This window comes from Urtica dioica, chromosome 11 (genome assembly GCF_054948205.1).
Source record: "Urtica dioica subsp. dioica isolate 48M chromosome 11, U.dioica_male_clone48M_v1_H2, whole genome shotgun sequence".
Lineage (NCBI taxonomy): Eukaryota > Viridiplantae > Streptophyta > Magnoliopsida > Rosales > Urticaceae > Urtica > Urtica dioica.
In genome coordinates, this window is record NC_142766.1 from 8,910,055 (window position 1) to 8,932,001 (window position 21,947).

Below are 21,947 nucleotides of genomic sequence, written 5' to 3' on the forward strand. Positions count from 1 at the left end.
GACCCAAAGAAGATGGTTTGCAAATTGACAAAATCCATTTATGGACTAAAGCAAGCTTCCCGTCAATGGTACCATAAATTGTTGTCAATTGTGCCCACAAGAAGAGTTGTAGTCTTTATTTTGTACATTTGATGTAATAAAGTCTCATGAAGACTCTTGCTTGTAATTGCATATCTATTCATTAATAAAGTTGAAACGTTCATTCATTCTTTCTTTGTTTGAAGCTTTATGATAAAACCTTAGTCTTTTAGTCCATAAACAAACTTAACAACTTACGAAGAGAAAAATGTAGATTTGCATGAACAAACTCTTCGTAGTTTGCTTAAAACGATATATTCGCAATCTTAGGGTCAAAGGACTATTGACCTCTGTATGATTGTTAGAAGAATCTATGATGTCTGGTTATGAGGCATTGAGAGTTGGGGACTCTATAGTTCTTCTAGGTATCTTCCGAAGGTACTGAATTGACCAGTGCACTTCTAGAGACGATATAAGAACAAACCATTTAACCTCTTATGTCTCGAAGTCACTATGTATGAATTGCATCATGCTTACCTTAATCCTGAAATGAGACATGCCATTTCACACCTTAGTATTCTCATTTGAGAAAGTCAAAGTTCGGACTCACTATGTGATTCCGAACAAGGCCTATTGGTGAAGTACTAAGTTGTGAGTCTGTCATGAGTAACTTTATGAAGTTCTCATAGATATGGAATTCATGTACAAGATTGCTGAAATGCAATGTATGTCACCTCATGCTTTGTTCCTTGGAGTGTGAATAAATGAACTGGCCAGTATCCAAATTGAGTAATGACTCTTTTGGATGAAACAATGTGACTTGTTAGCTCCTCGTCAATACATTGTTTCTAACTTATTCACAAGCGACAAAGGAGTTGAGGAAATAACAGCTAGAAGGGTAAAATGGTAATTTAGTAAATCCCGACTAGCTGATGACATTCATGAAGGGTAAACATAGATAATATTAAGTGGATCCGCTCATCATAATTAGGTCGAATTCTTGAGTAGAAAACAAATTCATTTGAACCGAGAGATTTTCAGTGTCAGCTCTTTAGTGGAGTCAGCTGGCATTAAGCTAAACTTAGAAAAGGTTTGTGAACTTTTGAGTCCAAGTGTTTAGCTCAAGCTTTGTTCATTTGGGTCCATGAGGTCACTGTCACGAATCACATCGATAGGAATAGTTAAACTGGAAGCTAAGTCAAAACAAGAACGAAAATAGTCAAAAGGGTATATTTGTCTTTTTGAGACATATGATGAAATGAATGTCAATAAATTTTTTGACAAGTTCATTTGATGACTTAATGTCACTCGGCCATAACTTGATTATTGGGCCTTGTGAATTAATTTCATTTCATAAGAATTTTATTGAAAATTCTTAATGGGCTTTTCTCATGTTGTCATGAACAAATGAAGAAGCTTCTAGAAGCTCCTTCTAGATGAGAATAGGCGCCCATAATACCCAAGGAAAGAGAGTTTATTTTGTGCATAAATGTATTTAGATACTTGCCAAAAGAAAAAGAGGAAACAAATTTTGCATATGGGATGCATAAGGAATCGGTCATGTTGAGAGAAAAGGCAAGCCTTGAACAAAATAGGAAACAAATCAAGGCTTCTAGAAGACTTGTTTTGGCCGTGTGTCTCAAGTAGGAAATAGGGAAATTAGCTCATGAATATGTGATATTCTATAGAAGAGGAAACTACCTTATTGAAGGTGAGACCTCTCCTATAAATAGGAGCCTCATTTCCTCACATTTCATTCATCCAAGTTTAAGAGATTTGAGAGACTCTCTCTCTAGAACTTGTGGCCGAAAATCCTCTCTCTTTCTCTCTAGTTTATTTTCGATTTTTTCTTGTCTTGGCACCTAGGTCCTCACTCGACCTAGTGTTTAGCTCTGCGACTTCGAGACTTGTTCTTAAGTCGTAGTGTTTAAAAGTGCCCACTCACTAATTCCTTTATTTCGAGTGATTTAGTGATAGAAACTTTCGTGGTTGCTTGAGGTGCCGAGGAAAAGAAGAGAGACGTGCTGCGAGGGGAAACGAGCGTTGCAAACTTTCCAAAAACTTCTTCAAAGTTCAAGCTTCAAGAAAGGTTAGTAAACTCTTAGCTCATATTGTTTTTAATTACATGTACTTGCTTCTTTGTCTAGGTTAGTAAAAACTGTTTTACTTGAAAAGAAATTTTTTAAAATTCCGCCGCTTCCCGAAGCGTTTAATCTTTTTCTTAAACCCTAGATCAATTCCAACATAAATTTCATCAAGTGATTCTCTCGTATGGTTTTGAGAGCAATGTTGATGATTGTATGTATCACAAGTTCAATGGAATTAAACATATGTTCCTGGTTTTGTATGTCGATGACATACTACTTGCCACTAATGATAAATGCATGTTGCATGAAACCAAGAAATTTTTATCAAATCATTTTGAGATGAAAGATCTTGGTGATGCCTCTTTTGTATTAGGAATCCAGATTTACCGAGACCGTTCTCGAGGTTTACTTGGATTATCACAAAAGAGCTACATCGATAAAGTGCTCAAAAGATTTGGCATGTATGATTGTAAACCAGGAGACACCCCTGTCGCTAAAGGAGACAAATTCAGTCTCAATCAATTTCCTAAAGGAATTCTTGAGATTCAAGCAATGGAAAAGATTCCATATGCTTCGGTAATTGGGAGTCTTATGTATGCTCAAGTTTGAACGCGTCCAGATATTGCGTATATTGTTGGAGTTTTAGGCAGATACTTAAGCAATCCAGGTATGCATCATTGGAAAGCAGCCAAATGAGTCATGAGGTACTTGAAAAGAACTAAAGATCACATGCTCACATATAGGCGGTTAGACCATTTGGAGATCATTGGTTATTCTGACTCCGATTTTGCGGGATGCCAAGATAGTAGGAGATCCACATCAGGCTATGTCTATTTGTTGGGTGGTGGAGCTATATCATGGAAGAGTGTAAAACAGACTCTTATAACTTCATCCACCATAGCAGCAGAATTTGTAGCATGTTATGAGGCATCTAACCATGGTATATGGCTGAGGAACTTTGTCACGGGGCTGCGTATTGTGGAAGGAATTGAAAGGCCGCTTAAGTTATATTGTGACAATAAATCAGCCGTAATGTATTCCAACAACAACAAAAGCTCGATGAAGTTGAAACATATCGACATCAAGTTCTTAGTTGTTAAGGAAAGAGTGCAAAGTGGACAGATTTACATAGAGCATTTAGGAACAAACTTCATGATAGCGGACCCTCTTACAAAGGGTCTACCACCGTAGGTCTTTCACGAACACACTTCTCATATGGGTGTTGTAGAGCTTCAGGATATCTAGATTCGGTGGGAGTTTGTTTATTTGTTTTATTTATGTTGTGTGCTTTATGTTTGCTTATGTTGTTTGTAAACACACATATTTATTGTTTCTGATCAGATTTATGGTATTAGTTTATTACATTTTGCATATTCAGGATAAAGTTTGATCTCTTTAAAGTAGAATCAAATAAAATTGATATGAATAGATCACCTTGCATATAATTTTATCTACCACATATTCATGATTGATCTATGTCATTTGATTATATTGATGTATGTGACCACTGACGTGTTTAGTTGTGATTGATACAACGAAAACAACTTTGATCCTATATTGATGTAATTGATGGACGAGATTGTAATATGCCACATCATGATAATGACAAACATTTTCTGCGCGCTAAGGTTGACACATTTATTTTATACATGTGTAGTCCAGTGGGAGATTGTTATAATAATTTTGGGACTACTAATGTCATTAAATAAATGTATTAGGTCATTATTAATTAAGTCAAAATTGATGTGGTCTAATTTAGAATAAAATTTATGACTTAATGACATATTTGTCATGAAGTTATTATGTGGCTACCATAAGTGTTAATCTAATTTGATGAGAGGTCAAATTAGAAAAAAAACAATAGTTATTAGTAACTGTCTGACAATTATTAATAACAGGGTAGGTCCCTGATTGCAGTACGTACGATCTTTTCTTGTATCTCCATCAACAAGAATACTCCAGACTCTCAGGCAAACTGCAATTGGAAGACCACCATTCTTTTGTATTTTCAATCCATGGATTCATATACGTTTCCGCTATTTAAGATATTTAGTTTTGGTTCGCTTGAATTGAATTAGAATTAAATTAGGGATTGAAAAATCCTAACATTGCAAACACAGAGCAGCTAAGATTCTTCTTCACGGGAGAGAGATTAAAAAAATATTCAAACTCACCGAATATTGTATCAAGATCCAAACTTAAAAGAAAATACCTAAAAGATGAACAAATTATTGACTTTGGTTACTTTTCCTACCACTATTTAACAATGGGTTTTTAAATGTAATAATCTGAAAATATTAAATATTTTCTGCTATTTTTTCTTAATTTTATTATTTATTTTTGCTCGAAAGTAGGATTGAGGTTTGGAGTGTCCACGTATGTTGTATGTGATGAACCATGTGACCGTTGGAGAAATCTGAAAAAACGACAACAAGGGTGTAAGATTGAGGACGACATGTTTTAAAGCATTTATTTATATACATACTCCATTTGTGTGCAATGTTTAATTTTGCTAAGAAAAAGACCACATATTGTATGCATATACGTAGTGAAAGGCTAGGAACTTGAGGCTATGTGGATTAGTCTCAAACCAACCATTCGGTCTTCTTTTTTTTATTTTATAAAAAACATTTGGAAATTTTATTTATTTAATTTTCTAATTTGGAAGGTAAGCCATTTGGTTTTCAAAGGCCACGAAAACTTCACAAATAAAAATGCGTATATGTATATATATATTTATATTTATAATATATTAATATATCCAGCTTTTATTTTTTCTTATTCAGAATAATATATCCAACTGTGGTTCGCTTAGCTTTGCCCTTCCATTTGGAAAAGAAAACAAATAGATGATTTTATCTTGAAAGGTTGAGAATCACCCAAACACTACCTCTTTATATTTCCCTCGTCAGTCCTCACTCACCTCCAAACTCCCAAAAACAAAAATGGCGGGTGAGTCAGCGAGGTTGGCTTCTGGCTCCGTCGCAAACTTCGGCTTCAATGCCTCTCACACGAGAACTCCTCCGGGACTCGTCGGATTCCTCGGCCTTCGTCGCCGACCCTCGTCTTTGGCTTCTCAGTTCCTCGGGAATCTTCGTTTCACTCCCAATTCGCGAAACCTCTCTGCTTCCACTCCCTCAAGAAGAAGTAGAGGAAGAAGAAACCTCTCTGTCTCAGCTATGGCCGCTGAAGGTAATAGAAATTTCAAGCAGCCATTTCATTGCTTTATCTCGTTGTTGTTGTTGTTGTTATAAAGAGTTTTCAAAAACCTAACTTCGCTAGTTGAGATGCTTAGAAGTCTGAATTTTGGTATGCTAAAAAGAGTGAGAGGCGATAAAATATTGTGTGGGGATGGATTTCAGAGGTAAAGCGAACAGTGCCGTTGAAGGACTACCGGAACATAGGAATCATGGCTCACATCGACGCGGGAAAGACGACGACGACGGAGAGGGTTTTGTACTACACGGGACGCAACTACAAGATCGGAGAAGTCCACGAGGGCACGGCCACGATGGACTGGATGGAGCAAGAGCAGGAGCGAGGGATCACCATCACCTCCGCGGCCACGACCACTTTCTGGGACAAGCACCGCATCAACATCATCGACACGCCGGGACACGTGGACTTCACGCTCGAGGTCGAGCGAGCCCTTCGAGTCCTCGACGGCGCCATCTGCCTCTTCGACAGCGTGGCCGGGGTCGAGCCCCAGTCCGAGACCGTGTGGCGGCAGGCGGACAAGTACGGCGTCCCCAGAATCTGCTTCGTCAACAAGATGGACCGCCTCGGCGCCAACTTTTTCCGAACCCGTGACATGATCGTCACCAACCTCGGAGCCAACCCTCTCGTCATCCAGATCCCGGTCGGGGCTGAGGACGGTTTTCGCGGGGTTGTCGATCTCGTTCGAATGAAGGCCATCATCTGGTCCGGGGAAGAGCTCGGCGCGAAATTCTCGTACGCCGACATCCCCGAGGATCTCCAAGACGTGGCCGACGAGTACCGGGCGCTGATGCTCGAGAACATCGTGGAGCTCGACGACGAGGTCATGGAGAATTACCTGGAAGGGGTCGAGCCGGACGAGGCGAGCGTCAAGAGGCTGATCAGGAAAGGGACGATCGCGGGTAACTTTGTTCCGGTCATGTGCGGGTCCGCGTTCAAGAACAAAGGGGTTCAGCCGCTGCTCGACGCTGTGGTTGACTATCTTCCCTCCCCGCTGGACGTCCCGCCGATGAACGGGACCGACCCCGAGAACCCGGAGATCACGATCGAGAGGGGCCCGAGCGACGACGAGCCGTTCTCGGGCCTGGCGTTCAAGATCATGAACGACTCGTTCGTGGGGTCGCTGACGTTCGTGAGGGTGTACTCGGGGAAACTGAGCGCGGGGTCGTACGTGCTGAACTCGAACAAAGGGAAGAAGGAGAGGATCGGGCGGCTTCTCGAGATGCACGCTAACAGCAGGGAGGACGTGAAGGTGGCGTTGACCGGCGACATCGTGGCACTCGCCGGCCTCAAGGACACCATCACCGGCGAGACCCTGTGCGACGCCGAGAACCCCGTGGTCCTCGAGCGCATGGATTTCCCCGACCCGGTGATCAAGGTGGCGATCGAGCCAAAGACGAAGGCTGACGTGGACAAGATGGCGAACGGGCTGATCAAGCTCGCCCAAGAGGACCCGTCGTTCCACTTCTCGAGGGACGAGGAGATCAACCAGACGGTGATCGAGGGCATGGGAGAACTCCACCTCGAGATCATCGTGGACCGGCTCAAGAGGGAGTTCAAGGTCGAAGCCAACGTGGGAGCGCCTCAGGTGAACTACCGAGAGAGCATATCGAAGGTGTACGAGACGAGGTACATCCACAAGAAGCAGTCGGGGGGTCAGGGACAGTTCGCCGACATCACGGTGAGGTTCGAGCCCATGGAGGCCGGGACCGGGTACGAGTTCAAGAGCGAGATCAAGGGAGGGGCTGTCCCGAAGGAGTACATCCCGGGAGTCATGAAGGGGCTCGAGGAGTGCATGAGCAACGGCGTGCTCGCCGGATTCCCGGTCGTTGATGTCCGTGCCGTCCTTGTCGACGGAAACTACCACGACGTCGACTCCAGCGTCCTCGCCTTCCAGCTCGCCGCCAGAGGGGCGTTCCGCGAGGGAATCCGGAGGGCCGGGCCGAGGATGCTCGAGCCTGTCATGAGTGTCGAGGTTGTCACGCCCGAAGAGCATCTCGGGGACGTCATCGGCGATCTCAACTCCCGGAGAGGCCAGATCAACAGCTTCGGCGACAAACCCGGCGGCCTCAAGGTTTTTTTTTTTTTTTTTTTTTAATTTATTTATTTTTTTCTCTTCACTCCGAATAAAGGTCTTATATTTTGTGTGGATTTTGCAGGTTGTGGATTCGCTGGTTCCGTTGGCGGAGATGTTCCAATACGTGAGCACTCTGAGAGGGATGACAAAAGGGCGCGCCTCTTACACGATGCAATTGGCCAAATTCGAAGTGGTGCCACAACACATCCAAAACGAGCTCGCTACAAAGGAGCAAGAAGTTGCTGCTTGATTTCAGATTCACATTCACATTCTTCTCGTGTGTTGCTTATGGCTGTGTAAACGCCTCAAATTTTTGTCCTTGCTGCTACCCAGGGGAATACATTACAAGTCTTGTTGTTAAAATGATGTATATGTCGTCAGGTTAATGAACATAGATACAGTTTTTAATGCAGCTCGAAATTTGGAAGCGAAAGTAGTTCCGGACAAAACAATCATTCTAATTCAAGTACAAATATTTTTGCCTTATAACAAATGGAAGAGCATTATTATGTTACACCTTGAAACAGGAATATATTAATAATCTAATTTGAAAAATTCCTCAGCTCCTGAATTTCGCTCATTGCCAGCCCTGGAATTATCTAAGCCAATGCTGAGTCAGGTAGATAAAGGTTTGATCTTGTCCAATAAAACGTGGGCTTCGATAAACCCGATTGGTCCGAGAGACAGATATTTGAGAAACTTCCATCTGTTGAAGGTGAGAGCAAGAAAGGTTAGCAGATGGACAAGGAAATGACATTTTAAAAAATAAATAAAGAAGGTAGAAACCTGGGAGTGTAGGGTAATGCGAGGCAATGAAGATGTAAATGGTTGACACTGTTCATAGGAGGTTGATGAAACCCAAATCTTGCAACACCCAAAAGTAAGTCAAGACTCGAAGACTAGAGCTAGAGCATGTATGGGCAATGGGATTAAAGAGAATAATTAAATGAATACCTATGATTGCATTCTGGTGCATCTCGGCGTAGTAGCATTTGGCCCACTTCTAACATGTGACTCACTGAACACCACAACAATTACCCTAATTACCTGCTTATTAAAATGTCAATCTCATGTCTTTACTCTTTATCCATATACATTTCTTACCCAAAGTGAAGTCCTGTTGTTGCTTCTGAAGATCTCTTACAGTTGGGATATGCGCCACTGGTATGACCAAGTAATGCCTAATACAACAAATTTATCGTAATTGAACTAATCATAATACGGGAATGAGCGTTACGAATCCAGAAATCAATACCTGATGGCAGAAGGTTTGATATCAGGAAAGGCAATGACTTTATCGTCCTGTTTATATTACATCCAAAATCAACCAATCAATTAAAAACAAAAACGAGAGAGAGAGAGAGAGAGAGAGAGAGAGAGAGAGAGACCGAATAGAGAATAGTGGTGGAGGGGGATTTGGCCGTGATCTCACAGAATATGCAATTCGCGTTGGAGCAGCGGTGGGACATGGTTCTTCCCTCCGCCTGGAAAGCAGAGCAAAGAGCAAGCCAAGTTGGGTAAAGAACAGAGAAGCAACTAAATACTTAGCCTAACATTCATATCGTGTATCACATTCACGACATAGAAACTGCAATGGTTGACTTATTTATGGCCTTTTAGAATTGTCTATAATACATACTTCCTCTAATTGTTGGCAATTCAGATAATCAGAGTAATGCCCCGGTTAAACAACATAATTACTCACAGATATTTGTAAGTAAATGAGAAAATTCTCTGTTTGGAACCTATAAAATCTTCGGAAAATTTAAATGAGAATATATTAACTAAAATTAGATTAATTTTCCTAAGAAAAATGAAAACAAAAACTTAAAGTTACATGTGTCTCCCTTCTCACTATCTCGTTTTTCATAGCGTAAAAATTATTTTAGCTTTTTTTTAAGAAATAAAAATTGTATTATACAATGTATACCAACAATTAAAATTTAAAAAATTACCTCATTTTAACTATGAAATTGCGTATTTCATCGTATATCAGCATGTATACGATGAAGTATTTCAAATTCATCTATAACCACAAAAAAGTTTTGTCGAAAATGAGAGATGAGAGATGAAAGTTAAAGCGAGATTCTTTGTCCGGGGTCGATTATGTTTATCACCAGCTACTTAGCCTTTACAAGTTAAGGGGTCATAAGGTAGGATTGAGGAAAATGTTCACTTCTAATTGGTGGGAGGCGTCTACGTATCGGTCCAATCAAAAGTGTTGGGCACGTTGGATGAATTTGTAAGCTATTCGATCTCATGTACACCGCACTATGTTTGGTGGATATAAAAGCTGTTCCGACTTTAGGTGCGCTTTACCACGTTTTCAGCTTGATGAAAACGAAGTTGGAAAGGTTCCAAATAAGCAATAGTTTGTGAATATTGCGGTCGAAAGGTGGGAGAGACAAATTTGTCACCCATTACATTAGGTAAGTTATTACCTAAATTCGAAGGGTCAATACAACTCGGACATCATGATGAAGTTAGAGCATGTTATCACCGTGATTACCGTATTTGAGATATTGAATTCACATGATTGTTCTCACCTTGACAACGAGATACATGTTTAGTGTTATGCATATTGTATTACTTTCTTAAACTAACAAATAACCTCTTATATATATATTATATTTTCTAGCTTATCTAATTTCGAGAGGCGAGAGGACTATTCGGGAAAAAAAGTGTGGTGACTAACCGAGAGAAGATGATAACTGGTTAATTCATTCATTTACTTTAAAGTCTACGGTATAGACATCTATCATTAATATTAATATTAAGAGATCGAGACCTTTAATGAGGTCATGTCATGAGTTGGTTTTTCATACCAACAATAACAAGTTCATGAGATTAGACGCTCACTATAAAAAAAATTAGTGGTGCGAATTCTTTCACAAACATAATCCTCATAAGCTTGCAAGCGATCCGCTAAGTAGCAAAAACTATGAATGAACTTGTTATTTATACACTTCCAATAATAGGCTTTGGTCACATTTTTGGATAAAATTATCTCTCTTGCCTAATATGCATCATTTCAAACTATTTTTCTCATTCTCACTTCTATTTTCTCTGTTTTTATAACTATTTCGATTCTTTAGTCCTCTCTCCCACATCCGACAATATCTAACGACCACAGATGAAGACGCGCGGAATCAATATTTTTTTATTTGAGTACTATCATTGAAGAACATATTAAATTTCATCAGATTTAATTGAATTTAAAGACTACGGTGACTATGTTTTGAGTCATTGTTGCTTTAATAAAAGTTGTTGCTCGCCCATTAAAAAAATTAAAAAAGTTGCTGCTCGCAAGTATGACCTATTAATTCTGATTAAACTTGATTAATTCCAAAAAATTTCAATGGACATATTTGAAAGGAATATGGTGCAACTGCAAGTATTATACAGTCAAAGATAATGTTACGGCACACCCCAAAAGCTCGTGCTATAATCCAAAATCAATTCAACCTGTATACGCAACGTTCCCAAGCTCCCAACTTTGAAAAGCCCGCCTCTTTTTCTTCCCATTGAATATTGATACTCTCCCACTCCCACCCACCCAAGAATCAATCAATCCGATTTCAATGGACGCGCTTCTCGGCGCGTCGCCGGCGGCCACAAATCTGCTCCCTCACGCGACGGCCCGCGGCGCCGCGAAACCCGCCTGTTTGGCGTTATCCCGCCACGTGTTCGACGAAACGAGTGCGTCAGAGAGTCTGGTTTCCCGGAACAACCTCGTCCTGGGAAGGCCGTACTCTCGCCGTCCTCTGCTCGCCGCGAAGTCCGCCGGATTGGCGTTGGCGCACAACGTGCTCGACGAAATGCCTCGCTGCGACACATTCGCCTGGAACACCCTCATCCAAACCCATCTGAACGGCGGGGATTTGCGACACGTGGTGTTCATCTACTTGCAAATGCTGCAGCGAGGAATCCGCGCCGACAGCAAGACCCTCCCGCGCGTGCTCTCGGCTCTCTCTCGGCTCTCGGCCCGCCTCTCAGCCGGCCAGCAAGTCCACGCGCAGGCCGTCAAGCTCGGCTTCTCCGACGACCGGTACGTCATCACCGCCCTCCTCACAATGTACGGCAACCTCGACAGCGTCGAGACCGCCAAACGCCTCGCCACCTGTCCCGTCGCGTGGACCCTCCTCGTGAGGCTATACCTGAAAAAGGGCAAGCCCGGGCCCGCCTTGTCGGCTTTCCACGAGATGGTCCGCTCGGGCGCCGAGCTCGACCGCGTCGCCATGGCCACGGGCATCGGCGCGGCCGCCAAGACCCGGTCCCTCGAGGAGGGTCGGAAGATCCACGCGATCGCGGCGGATCATAAACTCGACAGCGACGTCCTCGTCAGCAATTCGCTTTTGAAGATGTACATCGACTGCGGGAGCGTCGGCGAGGCTCGAGAGACTTTCGATCGCATGCCCTCGAGGGACCTCATCTCGTGGACCGAGATCGTGCAGGCTTACGTCAAGGCCGGCGAGTACAACGAGGCCATCAAGCTCTTCCGCCGCATGGTCGAGGACGGGCTCGAGCCGGACCCGCTCTCGGTCTCCAGCGTCCTCCCGGCCTGCGCGAGGATGGCCGAGAACAAGCACGCCAGAGAGATCCACGCACACTCGCTCCGCCGCGCCGTCGAGCTCAACCTCCACGTCCTCAACGCGCTCCTCGACGCCTACGCCAAGTCCGGCTCCATCGACTACGCCTCGACGGTCTTCTCTCGGCTGAAACGCAGGGACGCGATCTCGTGGACCATGATGATCTCGGGCCTCGGCCTCCACGGCGACGGCGAGCTCGGCCTCGAGTCGTTCCGCCAGATGGAGCGGGAGCTCGGAGAGGCAAGGACGGACCAGATCGCGTACGCCGCGGCGCTCCAGGCCTGCGCTGCGTCTCGCTCCGTCGGAGAAGGGAAAGCGCTCTTCGCCCGGCTCGGGGCTCCGAAGATCTCGCACTGCGTCCTCATGGCGTCGCTCCTGGCGGGCTCGGGGCTGTTCAACGAGGCGATGCGGTTCGTCCGCGAGAGGAGGCTCGAGCGGAACCCCGAGGTGCTGCGAGCGGTCCTCGACGGGTGTAGGTCTCGCCGGAACTCGAATCTCGGGAGGCTGGTCGCGGAGATGCTCTGCGAGCATGAGCCTCTCAACGCCGATAACTACGTGATGCTGTCGAACTGGTATGCCGAGAATTCGAAGCCGGAGAAGGTCGTGGAGATCAAGAGGACGGCCGAGGACATGGGGTTGAAGCCGAAGAGAGCGTTCAGCTGGATAGAGTTCAGGAACAAAGTCCACGTGTTTGGAACCGGGGATTCGTCGCACCCGAGATCGGAGAGGATCTACGGCGAGCTCGAGTGCCTGATGAAGAGAATGAAGGAGCGAGGCGTGAGGCCAGGCGTCGAAGCTGCGGATTACTCCCTCCACAACGTGGACGGAGAGAGGGAATGCGTGGAAGTCGGTCACAGCGAAATGTTGGCCATCTCTTTCGGCCTCGTCAGCACGGAAATCGGCACGACCGTTCGGGTGACAAAGAACCACCGCGTGTGTCGGTTCTGCCACGAGTCCGCGAAAGGTATCTCTCTGGTGACTGGGCGGGAGATCGTGCTCAAGGACCCGAATAGGTTCCACCATTTTCGGGGCGGGTTGTGTTCCTGCCGCGATTTTTGGTAGTCCCTTTTGAGTTTAGCTCAACAGATTTTGATTTCTTGATAGAAAACATGAAGATTGAAAAAAGATGGCCAAATATATTTTCTTGATTTTTTTTTTTTTTAATCATATTATAAATTTTGAATGAAATTCCCGCTAATCCTTTACGGGCGTGTCCACACTCCTCTTAAGGATTGAACAGAGCTCTAGTGAGTTCCCAATATGCCGATTTAACTGAGAAAACTCTGTCCTCCAACGCCAGCCAGCAAGGACTCGAAGTGACAGCATTTGAGGATGATTGATTAACCAAGCTGTCACAAACACGCCTTTCGGGAAGCAACAACTCGCTCACTGGGAGCGGGGCCGTGCTGCGATCGTTCCAACGAAACCAGATCCGTTTGTCGCGGTTGGCGTCGACTTGCGATTCAGGACCAATCAATTATCAAGTAACACGAGTTCTCGAAAATGAATTCACATGTGCTGAGTTTGTCACACAATGCCGGAGAATCAAACGGCTTCGGGTTGGGCTCCCTAGACATGCTCCAGCAAAGTTTATTGAGAAGTGCGGCTTTCATGTGCTCGAAGCGCCTGATGCCAAGGGTGTAGCGGTTGTGACACAAACTGCCCAGGCCAGAAAACAAGTTTGATTCCCAAGATTAAAAAAGAGTCATTTTCTCAATAAAATAATGATAATGATACAATAACACTGGCCGTCCACACTTTTTCAGTGATCAAAGAGAATTTCCAATTAAATTGTAACAAATATATATGATTTACTTTAACATCACAAAATCAGTAATCTGAAATTATACTATCAAGTATCAACATATCTACGTTTATACACAATTTCTAACCAATTACAATTAGTGGCATAGCTAAAATTTACATAAATTTGGTATCGGGCAGGGCCGGCCTTACCCTTGGCCATTTAGGCCTCAAATTTTTAATGGAAAAATAAGCCTAAAAAATCCCAAATTTTTTTTAAAAAAAAAGCCTAAAAAATAAAATTACTATGTATATCCCTTATGTATAAGACCCACTTTTTTTATAATATTTTTTAATATATTTTTAAAATAAAAACTTCAAATTTTATTCTTGCCTAAGGGCCCATAATACTTTGGACCGGCCGTTGTATTGGATGTCATTAAATTTTTGTATTCCCTTACTAATTAGCTTAATCACAAATATAGATATCATATATAGTGTCAAAATAATTAATGACAATGTCACAAAAATCAAGATGGTTATATATATATATAATATATATATATATATTGAAAAATAGCTATTGATCAAGATTATATATGATATACTAGCAATGTTAGCAGGTGTCATTATTAGCCAAGATTACATGATTTATGATAAATCTTAAGGGGGAATACATTTCTGCGGCTCATGAGGCTTGAACCCAAGACTTCTCAATTGAGGTACGTGTGATTACCACTAGATCAATCTAGCTACCACTTTAAAATGGTGTTAAAACAATGGATATTTTTCTTAAAAATTGATATGTTTTGCTACTTTGTTGTTAAAAACCTAAAATCGTAATTATTATGCTACTCAATTAATTTTAAATGGCTACTTTGTAGGTAAGTATACACAGATAGGAGTAAATAAGTTGTGTAAAAGAGAATTATACACAAATAGGAGTAAATAAGTTGGTTATTCCCCATTACTACTTTTTTGTTTTGAAATTAGACGGATCTAAGAGTGTTCATGTAACTTAAATTTTGACATTTTCCAATGATTATGGTAGAAAAATATTTCGATAGTATATTTTTCCCAATTTTCGTATAATATTCTGATTTATTATCTAGTCGCAAAATGGTATTTAATACTTGGAAGCTTAATTTTAGAACGCTGACAATTTAATACTAGGAGCAAATCCAGCAAATATTGGGATTGAATTGCTTACAAACAAGACTTAAAAAAACTAATTACCAATGAAAGCCTTAGAACCAAGTTTTTTTTTTTTTGGGACAAACTCAGAAGTCAGAACGAAGTTTAAAAATTTGAGAAACTCGTTAGACCAGATTAAAAAAAAAAAATGTTCATAAGCCATAATGCAAAAAATAAAAAACTTAAATTAAGCCTTGGGTTCTTGGGAATTCAGCACTAAAAAATTGATTACAAAGAATCTTTCTATACATGTTTTCTTGTTGTCAACATTTATCATTTTTCATGCCAACGACCTAAACCAACCGAGTGTGCGGAGGAGGACGGAGTCCAATACAGGAGACTTCTTCTCGAGCCCTGTCATTGAAGAAAAGTCAAGCCAAGTGAGACATTAAGATAAAGTTTATTCATGTTCATGTTCTACCATCTCTAGAGAAGTTTATCTAATTTAGTACCTACCAATATCAGCAGCCACACGGTGAGCGCACATTACTCCCGAGAACGCTACAGCTATAACGCCTTGACCCGGAAAACAGCTATCCCCGACACAGTACAGACCGTCTATGCTCTGCAAATTTCAATCATATATTTTTTTTACATACTCTAGTTGATGCAATTTTTGTTTTTGTTTTTATATTTTTGGGTAAGATGATAGTTTATAAAATTCGGGTTTTATTCACAACAATGGGGAATTGGAAACATTAACAATTGCAAGGTGAAAGAATTTCAAACCTAATATCTCATTGGAAATAAACTACAGGCATGACCACTAGACCAACAAATCTTAGGTGGTATTTAGAAACCAGCAATTCGAGTCCAACGCACTTACTGTGGTATTGAAAGGCATTGCCAACAGGCCTTTGGGAACTCCACGTGGCATTGGTCCATAAGTTCCATCTTTACGGGCCAAGTATCGCCTGTGTGTCTTTGGTGTCCCGACCTATGTTGAAAGGAGATATTATTTGGAGATTTGATGATGAAGGCTTGTTCATGCTTAAAGATTCATTGGACCAAAAGAAACCACAATGTTCTTGAAGATTTTGTAAGTTAATACCACGTATGTATCAAATGACAATCCACCCAATTCCGAGGCCAATTGAAATTTTCCCGAGAATAATATCGATTTCATTTCTTTACCTCCTTAAATTCAATGGATGATTGTAGACCCGGGAATAGTTTCTTCTCTAGTCTGCTTATAATTTCATTAGCCACGAGTTCTTTCTTTTCTTCGTATTCCTTTCGAGAGAGTCCCTAGTGAAGGGAAAAAAACGAAGTTACATTATGAAAGTACCAAGAATTTCAGACGTTGGGGTCGACATTTTGTTTATGTACATTATAAATATCGCACTAACCTCCCAATCCTCAATGGACGAAACTGTAAATATGTGAAGAATGTGGCGCCCTTCCGGAGCCAACGATGGGTCGAGAACAGTAGGGATGCTTAGGAAAATGCTTCCATATGGCTCTTCTAATTTGGCCCAATCGTTCTAAAAAACGGATCATACACAAAAATGAAAAGCTGATTTCATCAATCCCAATCCGAAATGTCCATGAAATTTAAGGCAAGAAGGGAAGTACCTCAAGCACGAAATGATGGCAATCTGTGCCTGGCGGAAGAACCTCGGCTTTAACTCCCAAGTGAATGGAAAGAAAAGACGGTGCCTTCACATAAGCTTTCTGAAAAGCCTCCTCTTCTTTCGGAAGGTCTTTTCCTTTCAATAGCTTTTCTGAATAAATAAACAATAAAGTCCCATGAAAACATGTTAATAAACTAAAACTCAAAATATGGAAGAATCTTGTTTCATGAGGCAGCTGAGACTGACCAAACGTATCCCATCTCGTGGCATTGGATACAACGGTCTTGGCAAAGAATTCTCTACCATCTGCGAGTCTCACACCGACCTAACATGAAAGCCAAAATCAGATAGAGGAGACTCACTTTTAGACTAAAATACTAGAATTTATTCACTTGTCCGACAGGATATAGCTTGAAACTCACAGCTCTGCCTTTGTCCATTATAATGTTAGTCACGTTTGCCTTATAGAGTATGTCGCTTCCTTTTTCAACGAGGCCTTTAGCCAAAGACTTTGCTATTCCACCAACACCACCAACAGGGTAGTTAATTCCACCATAATGTCTATCGCAAACGACCTTAGCGCAAAAATAAAAAAGGGACCGTCACAATCGATGGCAATTCATTATAAATATGAAGAGGTTTTGAAGAAAAAAATATCACTAAAAAACTAACCATGCTTGCATTGATCATCGGAGTCCGCAAACCATTGACTGTACTAACTATAAAACACTGCAGGTAGATCATAATCAATTATGCCTGAGACATCGATCAAACATGCAATTTGTTGAAACCTATAACCAACAACGTCCTATCAATACGATACTAATTTCCCAGAATTAAAAGTAATGACATTAGAAAATAAAATATATGCATACCTCTGCATCAATAAAAGACAAGAGTTGAGGGTCCTTAATGTACTTTCGAGCTATGTCCCCAGCGTTCTGAGGCAAATAGTAAGCTGCAAAAGGATTATGACATCAGGTATACGAACTGTCTGAACTTTATTAGAACATGTCAAAAAGAATTGAAATGAAAAATAAACTCTTGTAATTTATAATGTGTAGTTTCATTATGGCAAAATAAGTGTTTACCAAGTGTCAAACACTCGACCGGCTTCTTGAAGAACTGGCCGAATAGATAGAGAGGCTCCTCGAGCGATTTCAATTCCAAAGCGTTCAAGGAATTGAAGACCTATGCAACAAAACTGAAAAACTGAGTTCTCTAAAAACAGGTTACAAAAAAGACTAAGGAGTGACAAAATTCCCCGAAAAATGAAGCTACAACCATTGTAGGAGTGAGAATTATACCCTCCAGCATATGTCGTAAAACTTGCGAATCCCATCCTTCTCGTGAGGGAATCTACTAGTAAGTTCCGCAATGAAATCAGCGTACTCTTTGTGGACTTGTACGGACAGATTGTTTGGCAAATGGAAATGGACTGTGGTCGGATCGGCTATTACCGGCATCTCACACCCAACCGCTTCCAGTGCTTGTGTGATCAAATTCAGATTTCCCTACAAGCGATGATTCATCATCAGATTTCTCCAATCAAAACCCACACATAATGCTATATGCTCTTACAACATCACTAATACAGAGGACAAACCTAAACGCTTGAATATCACCCATTCAGCAAAGATAACATGAAAAGGTCAGAAGTTTACGCTCCAAAGACAAAGGATGACAAAAAAAAAAACGAACCTTATCACTGAAACCAAACATCACAGACGAGCCAACATCAAAAGTATAGCCATCGCGCTCGTAAAACCCAGAACTCCCACCGGGAATCACGTACTTCTCAAGAGCCAAAACCTTCGCACCTTTCACGGCCAGCTGTGTCGCAGCCACTAACCCGCCAATCCCCGACCCGATCACGATGGCATCATAGTAATTTCCTGCGTCGACAACCGAGCTCGACATCGCGCTGAGCTTGGTTTCTCTATTGCCTTCACTCGCCAGTGACGCTTTTCCCACCGAACCCATTTCGAGAAACTTCCTTTCTGTGGTCTCGGAAGACCCAAGCGACCGAATTCGGCGTATTTGGCTTCTGGTGGGTCCTCTTCGAGAAGAATCGAAGAGCGACGGTTTTGGGTTTCTACTCGTGGGTCTTGTGGGAAAACGTAGGTCGGCCATGGCGAGAGAGTTCGAAAGCGACATGATTGTGTCCCGTTAGGTGAAAGGAAGAGCGGAGAGTTTAAATGAAGCGAGGATATAACGAGATTGTGGTGGTGGTGAGATAAATCATTGAACTTTTGGTGGGACTTGGTGGAATCATAGAGAACCGAGTGCTCTTCTGGGTTGAACAACTTCCAATGCGATTAGCTTGGGTCGGTAAATGGTGACTGGTTTGCGTTGGAAATACACCAAAATTGAAAATCAAGCTATCCCAAAAAATATTGATACGTTGCAAGTATTATACAGTCAAAGATAATGTTACGGCACACCCCAAAAGCTCGTGCTATAATCCAAAATCAATTCAACCTGTATACGCAACGTTCCCAAGCTCCCACCTTTGAAAAGCCCGCCTCTTTTTCTTCCCATTGAATATTGATACTCTCCCACTCCCACCCACTTAAGAATCAATCAATCTGATTTCAATGGACGCGCTTCTCGGCGCGTCGCCGGCGCCCACAAATCTGCTCCCTCACGCGACGGCCCGTGGCGCCGCGAAACCCGCCTGCTTAGCGTTATCCCGCCACGTGTTCGACGAAACGAGTGCGTCAGAGAGTCTGGTTTCCCGGAATGGTTGACTTATTTATGGCCTTTTAGAATCGTCTATAATACATACTTTCCTCTAATTGTTGGCAATGCAGATAATCAGAGTAATGCCCCGGTTAAACAACATAATTGTAAAATAATTACTCACAAATATTTGTAAGTAAATGAGAAAATTCTCCGTTTGGAACCTATAAAATCTTCGGAAAATTTAAATGAGAATATATATATAAAATTAGATTAATTTTGGGGCGGCTAGGTATCTAGCCCAAATTGACCCCTCTATTAAAATTATAGCCCAACTATCACAAAATTTAAGTAAGTAGCCCAATCCACTACCAAACAATTTAATATTCCTATATTACCCTTAGTTCAAATAATAGAGCGCAAAACACAATTCCCTCATTCGAAACAAACCTCTCCGCCAAACGAATTTCTTTTACCCTCATTTGCGAACACGAAACCGACGATCTCTCCACTTCCGAAGCCGACGAAGAAAAAATGGTGAGTATCTCAACCTTCAATCTCTGGTAATTTCAAATCCTTCAATCTCTCCACTTCCGGCGCCGACGAAGTAAATTGGTTAGTTAATATTATTAACAATTCTTTGCGATCTCATAAAACACCCAAACTGAAACCCTATACCTCATCCCCGCTCAATTTTGTGTTAGATTAACCATTAAATTGTAAGTAAATATTATTAACTGAACCCTAGACGTCATCTCCGAACGATTTTGGGTTAGATTATTCATAAAAATGATAAGTAAATATTATTTACAAATCGCCGTTCGATAGTAAATAATATTTACAAATCGCCGTTCGATAGTAAATAATATTTACAAATCGCCGTTCGATAGTAAATAATATTTACCATTTGAAAAAACCAACATCTTGAAGCGAGAAAGTCAATGTCGTTTATAGTGTGATCTCTTCTCTTCATCTTTCATAGTAAAACGTGCAAAATGAAAAATAACTGCAGTAATGTTACACATACTCGTCGGCTCGTTCCAATTTGTCCAAATCATAACCTTGATAGTAAATAATATTTACAAATCGCCGTTCTATAGAATATAATATTTACCATTTGAAAAACAACATACCTGTCTCAGATTTGGCCAAGATCGAGGTCGCCTCGCCGATCTTGACGCAATCGCCGTCGCGGAGCTCGACTCCGGCACCGGGAACGACGGCAAACGCCTGGAGAAGCCATTTCCCCTTCTCCGAAGCGGCGGCGCGTGGGCGATCCTAGGATTTCGTGCGATCCGCGACGACGGCGGAGAGCCTCTCGCGGGATCCGATCCCGCCGGAGACGAGGAGTTCGCGCGGGGGCTGAAGAGCCGCGTGGTGTGGACGATCAGTGCGCTGATCGCGGCCTCGGCGAGGAACTTCTGGGCCGCGAGGATCTTCCAGCTCACGCGCGAGCTAGGCCACCGCTCCGACGGCGAGACCATCGAGTGGCTCCTTCGTCACGCCGAGCCTTCCATCGTCGCCGCCACCGGAAACTCCGGCGGCATCGCGTCTCAACCGGCGAAGAGGCAAAGGACCGGTCGGACTCTGTTTCTTTCGGCGAGGAGAGAATACCTCATCGCCTCGTGGATCCGAAGCGGCTCAGCGGAACCGCCTCGTCGAGAGCTCTGGTCATCGTCTCTGCTCAATCGGTGTTGTCTTGTCTGATTGATGAATTGGGGAAAAGGGCATTTTAGGTACATTATTTTTTTTTTGGCTAATTGCTTAACAAAAAACAAACGTTGGCTATTATTTTAAAAGGCCCCTCATTAAATGGCTATTTCTTTACAAATCTCATTAATTTTCCTAAGAAAAAATGAAAACAAAAACTTAAAGTTACATGTGTCTCCCTTCTCACTATCTCGTTTTTCATACCGTAATAATTATTTTAGCTTTTTTATTAAGAAATAAAAATTGTATTATACAATGTATACCAACGATTAAAATTTATAAAATTGCCTCATTTTAACTATGAAATTGTGTATTTCATCATATATCAGCATGTATACGATCAAGTATTTCAAATTCATCTATAACCACAGAAAAGTTTTGTCGAAAATGAGAGATGAGAGATGAAAGTAAAAGTGAGATTCTTTGTCCGGGGTCGATTATGTTTGTCACCAGCTACTTAGCCCTTACAAGTCAAGGGGTCATAAGCTAGGATTGAGGAAAATGCTCACTTCTAATTAGTGTGAGGCGTCTACTTATCGGTCCAATCAAAAGTGTTGGACACGTTGAATGAATTTGTAGGCTATTTGATCTCATGTATACCGCACTATGTTTGGTGGATATAAAAGTTGTTCCGACTTTAGGTGCACTTTACCACGTTTTCAGTTTGATGAAAACGAAGTTGAAAAGGTTCCAAATAAGCAATAGGTTGTGAATATTGCGGTCGAAAGGTGAGAGAGACAAATAAGCAATAGTTATTACCTAAATTCGAAAGGTCAATACAACTCGGACATCGTGATGAAGTTAGAGCATGTTACCATCGTGATTACCGTATTTGAGATATTGAATTCACATGATTGTTCTCACCTTGACAATGAGATACATGTTTAGTGTTATGTGTTGAAATCGAGCTCGTCAGCTCGCCCTTCCGCGTCGAGCTCGTCAGCTCGCCCTTCCGCGTCGAGCTCGTCAGCTCGCCCTTCCGCGTCGAGCTTGCCTCGGAAGTCCTCTCCTTGGAACTCATTCCTCATGGGAAATCGTCGCATTTATTTCTCATGTT

At 42.1% G+C, this 21,947-nt stretch overlaps 4 protein-coding genes across 4 annotated transcripts; 2 read left to right on the forward strand and 2 right to left on the reverse strand.

The window, feature by feature from the left end:
- The first annotated feature begins 4,917 nt into the window (after nt 1-4,917).
- On the forward strand, nt 4,918-7,806 carry LOC149381038 (elongation factor G, chloroplastic-like). The gene is made up of 3 exons (XM_089630347.1): nt 4,918-5,297; nt 5,468-7,395; nt 7,481-7,806. The coding sequence occupies exons 1-3, from the start codon at nt 5,051-5,053 to the stop codon at nt 7,646-7,648; spliced, it is 2,343 nt and encodes a 780-aa protein (XP_089486473.1). The 5' UTR covers nt 4,918-5,050; the 3' UTR covers nt 7,649-7,806.
- A 158-nt stretch (nt 7,807-7,964) lies between these two features.
- On the reverse strand, nt 7,965-8,989 carry HINT4 (histidine triad nucleotide-binding 4). The gene is made up of 6 exons (XM_089630348.1): nt 8,787-8,989; nt 8,654-8,700; nt 8,503-8,579; nt 8,353-8,416; nt 8,185-8,262; nt 7,965-8,104 (listed from the first exon to the last, which is right to left on the reverse strand). Exons 1-6 carry the CDS (start codon nt 8,865-8,867, stop codon nt 8,014-8,016), a joined length of 438 nt encoding a protein of 145 aa, XP_089486474.1. The 5' UTR covers nt 8,868-8,989; the 3' UTR covers nt 7,965-8,013.
- Nucleotides 8,990-10,761: 1,772 nt separating this feature from the next.
- Nucleotides 10,762-13,241, forward strand: LOC149381040 (pentatricopeptide repeat-containing protein DOT4, chloroplastic-like). Its single transcript, XM_089630015.1, has one exon. The coding sequence runs from the start codon at nt 10,980-10,982 to the stop codon at nt 13,047-13,049; it is 2,070 nt and encodes a 689-aa protein (XP_089486141.1). The 5' UTR covers nt 10,762-10,979; the 3' UTR covers nt 13,050-13,241.
- Nucleotides 13,242-15,021: 1,780 nt separating this feature from the next.
- On the reverse strand, nt 15,022-19,222 carry LOC149381041 (prolycopene isomerase, chloroplastic-like). The gene is made up of 13 exons (XM_089630604.1): nt 18,200-19,222; nt 17,806-18,012; nt 17,590-17,689; nt 17,374-17,456; nt 17,171-17,227; nt 16,921-17,073; nt 16,745-16,823; nt 16,500-16,648; nt 16,274-16,408; nt 16,059-16,172; nt 15,751-15,861; nt 15,381-15,489; nt 15,022-15,278 (listed from the first exon to the last, which is right to left on the reverse strand). The coding sequence occupies exons 1-13, from the start codon at nt 18,653-18,655 to the stop codon at nt 15,205-15,207; spliced, it is 1,827 nt and encodes a 608-aa protein (XP_089486730.1). The 5' UTR covers nt 18,656-19,222; the 3' UTR covers nt 15,022-15,204.
- Nucleotides 19,223-21,947: the final 2,725 nt, after the last annotated feature.

Bases quoted from the DNA above. Each gene is read 5' to 3' on its own strand.
- LOC149381038 (XM_089630347.1), top strand. From the start codon at position 5,051: ATGGCGGGTGAGTCAGCGAGGTTGGCTTCTGGCTCCGTCGCAAACTTC. The intron at 5,298-5,467 runs GTAATAGAAATT...GATGGATTTCAG, and splicing joins CTCAGCTATGGCCGCTGAAG to AGGTAAAGCGAACAGTGCCG. The intron at 7,396-7,480 runs GTTTTTTTTTTT...TGGATTTTGCAG, and splicing joins ACAAACCCGGCGGCCTCAAG to GTTGTGGATTCGCTGGTTCC.
- HINT4 (XM_089630348.1), bottom strand. From the start codon at position 8,867: ATGTCCCACCGCTGCTCCAACGCGAATTGCATATTCTGTGAGATCACG. The intron at 8,701-8,786 runs GTCTCTCTCTCT...TAATATAAACAG, and splicing joins CCACCACTATTCTCTATTCG to GACGATAAAGTCATTGCCTT. The intron at 8,580-8,653 runs GTATTGATTTCT...TTGTTGTATTAG, and splicing joins ATCAAACCTTCTGCCATCAG to GCATTACTTGGTCATACCAG.
- LOC149381040 (XM_089630015.1), top strand. From the start codon at position 10,980: ATGGACGCGCTTCTCGGCGCGTCGCCGGCGGCCACAAATCTGCTCCCT.
- LOC149381041 (XM_089630604.1), bottom strand. From the start codon at position 18,655: ATGTCGCTTTCGAACTCTCTCGCCATGGCCGACCTACGTTTTCCCACA. The intron at 16,409-16,499 runs GTACTTCCCTTC...TCCGTTTTTTAG, and splicing joins GCCATCATTTCGTGCTTGAG to AACGATTGGGCCAAATTAGA. The intron at 15,279-15,380 runs GTAGGTACTAAA...CTTCAATGACAG, and splicing joins CCGTGTGGCTGCTGATATTG to GGCTCGAGAAGAAGTCTCCT.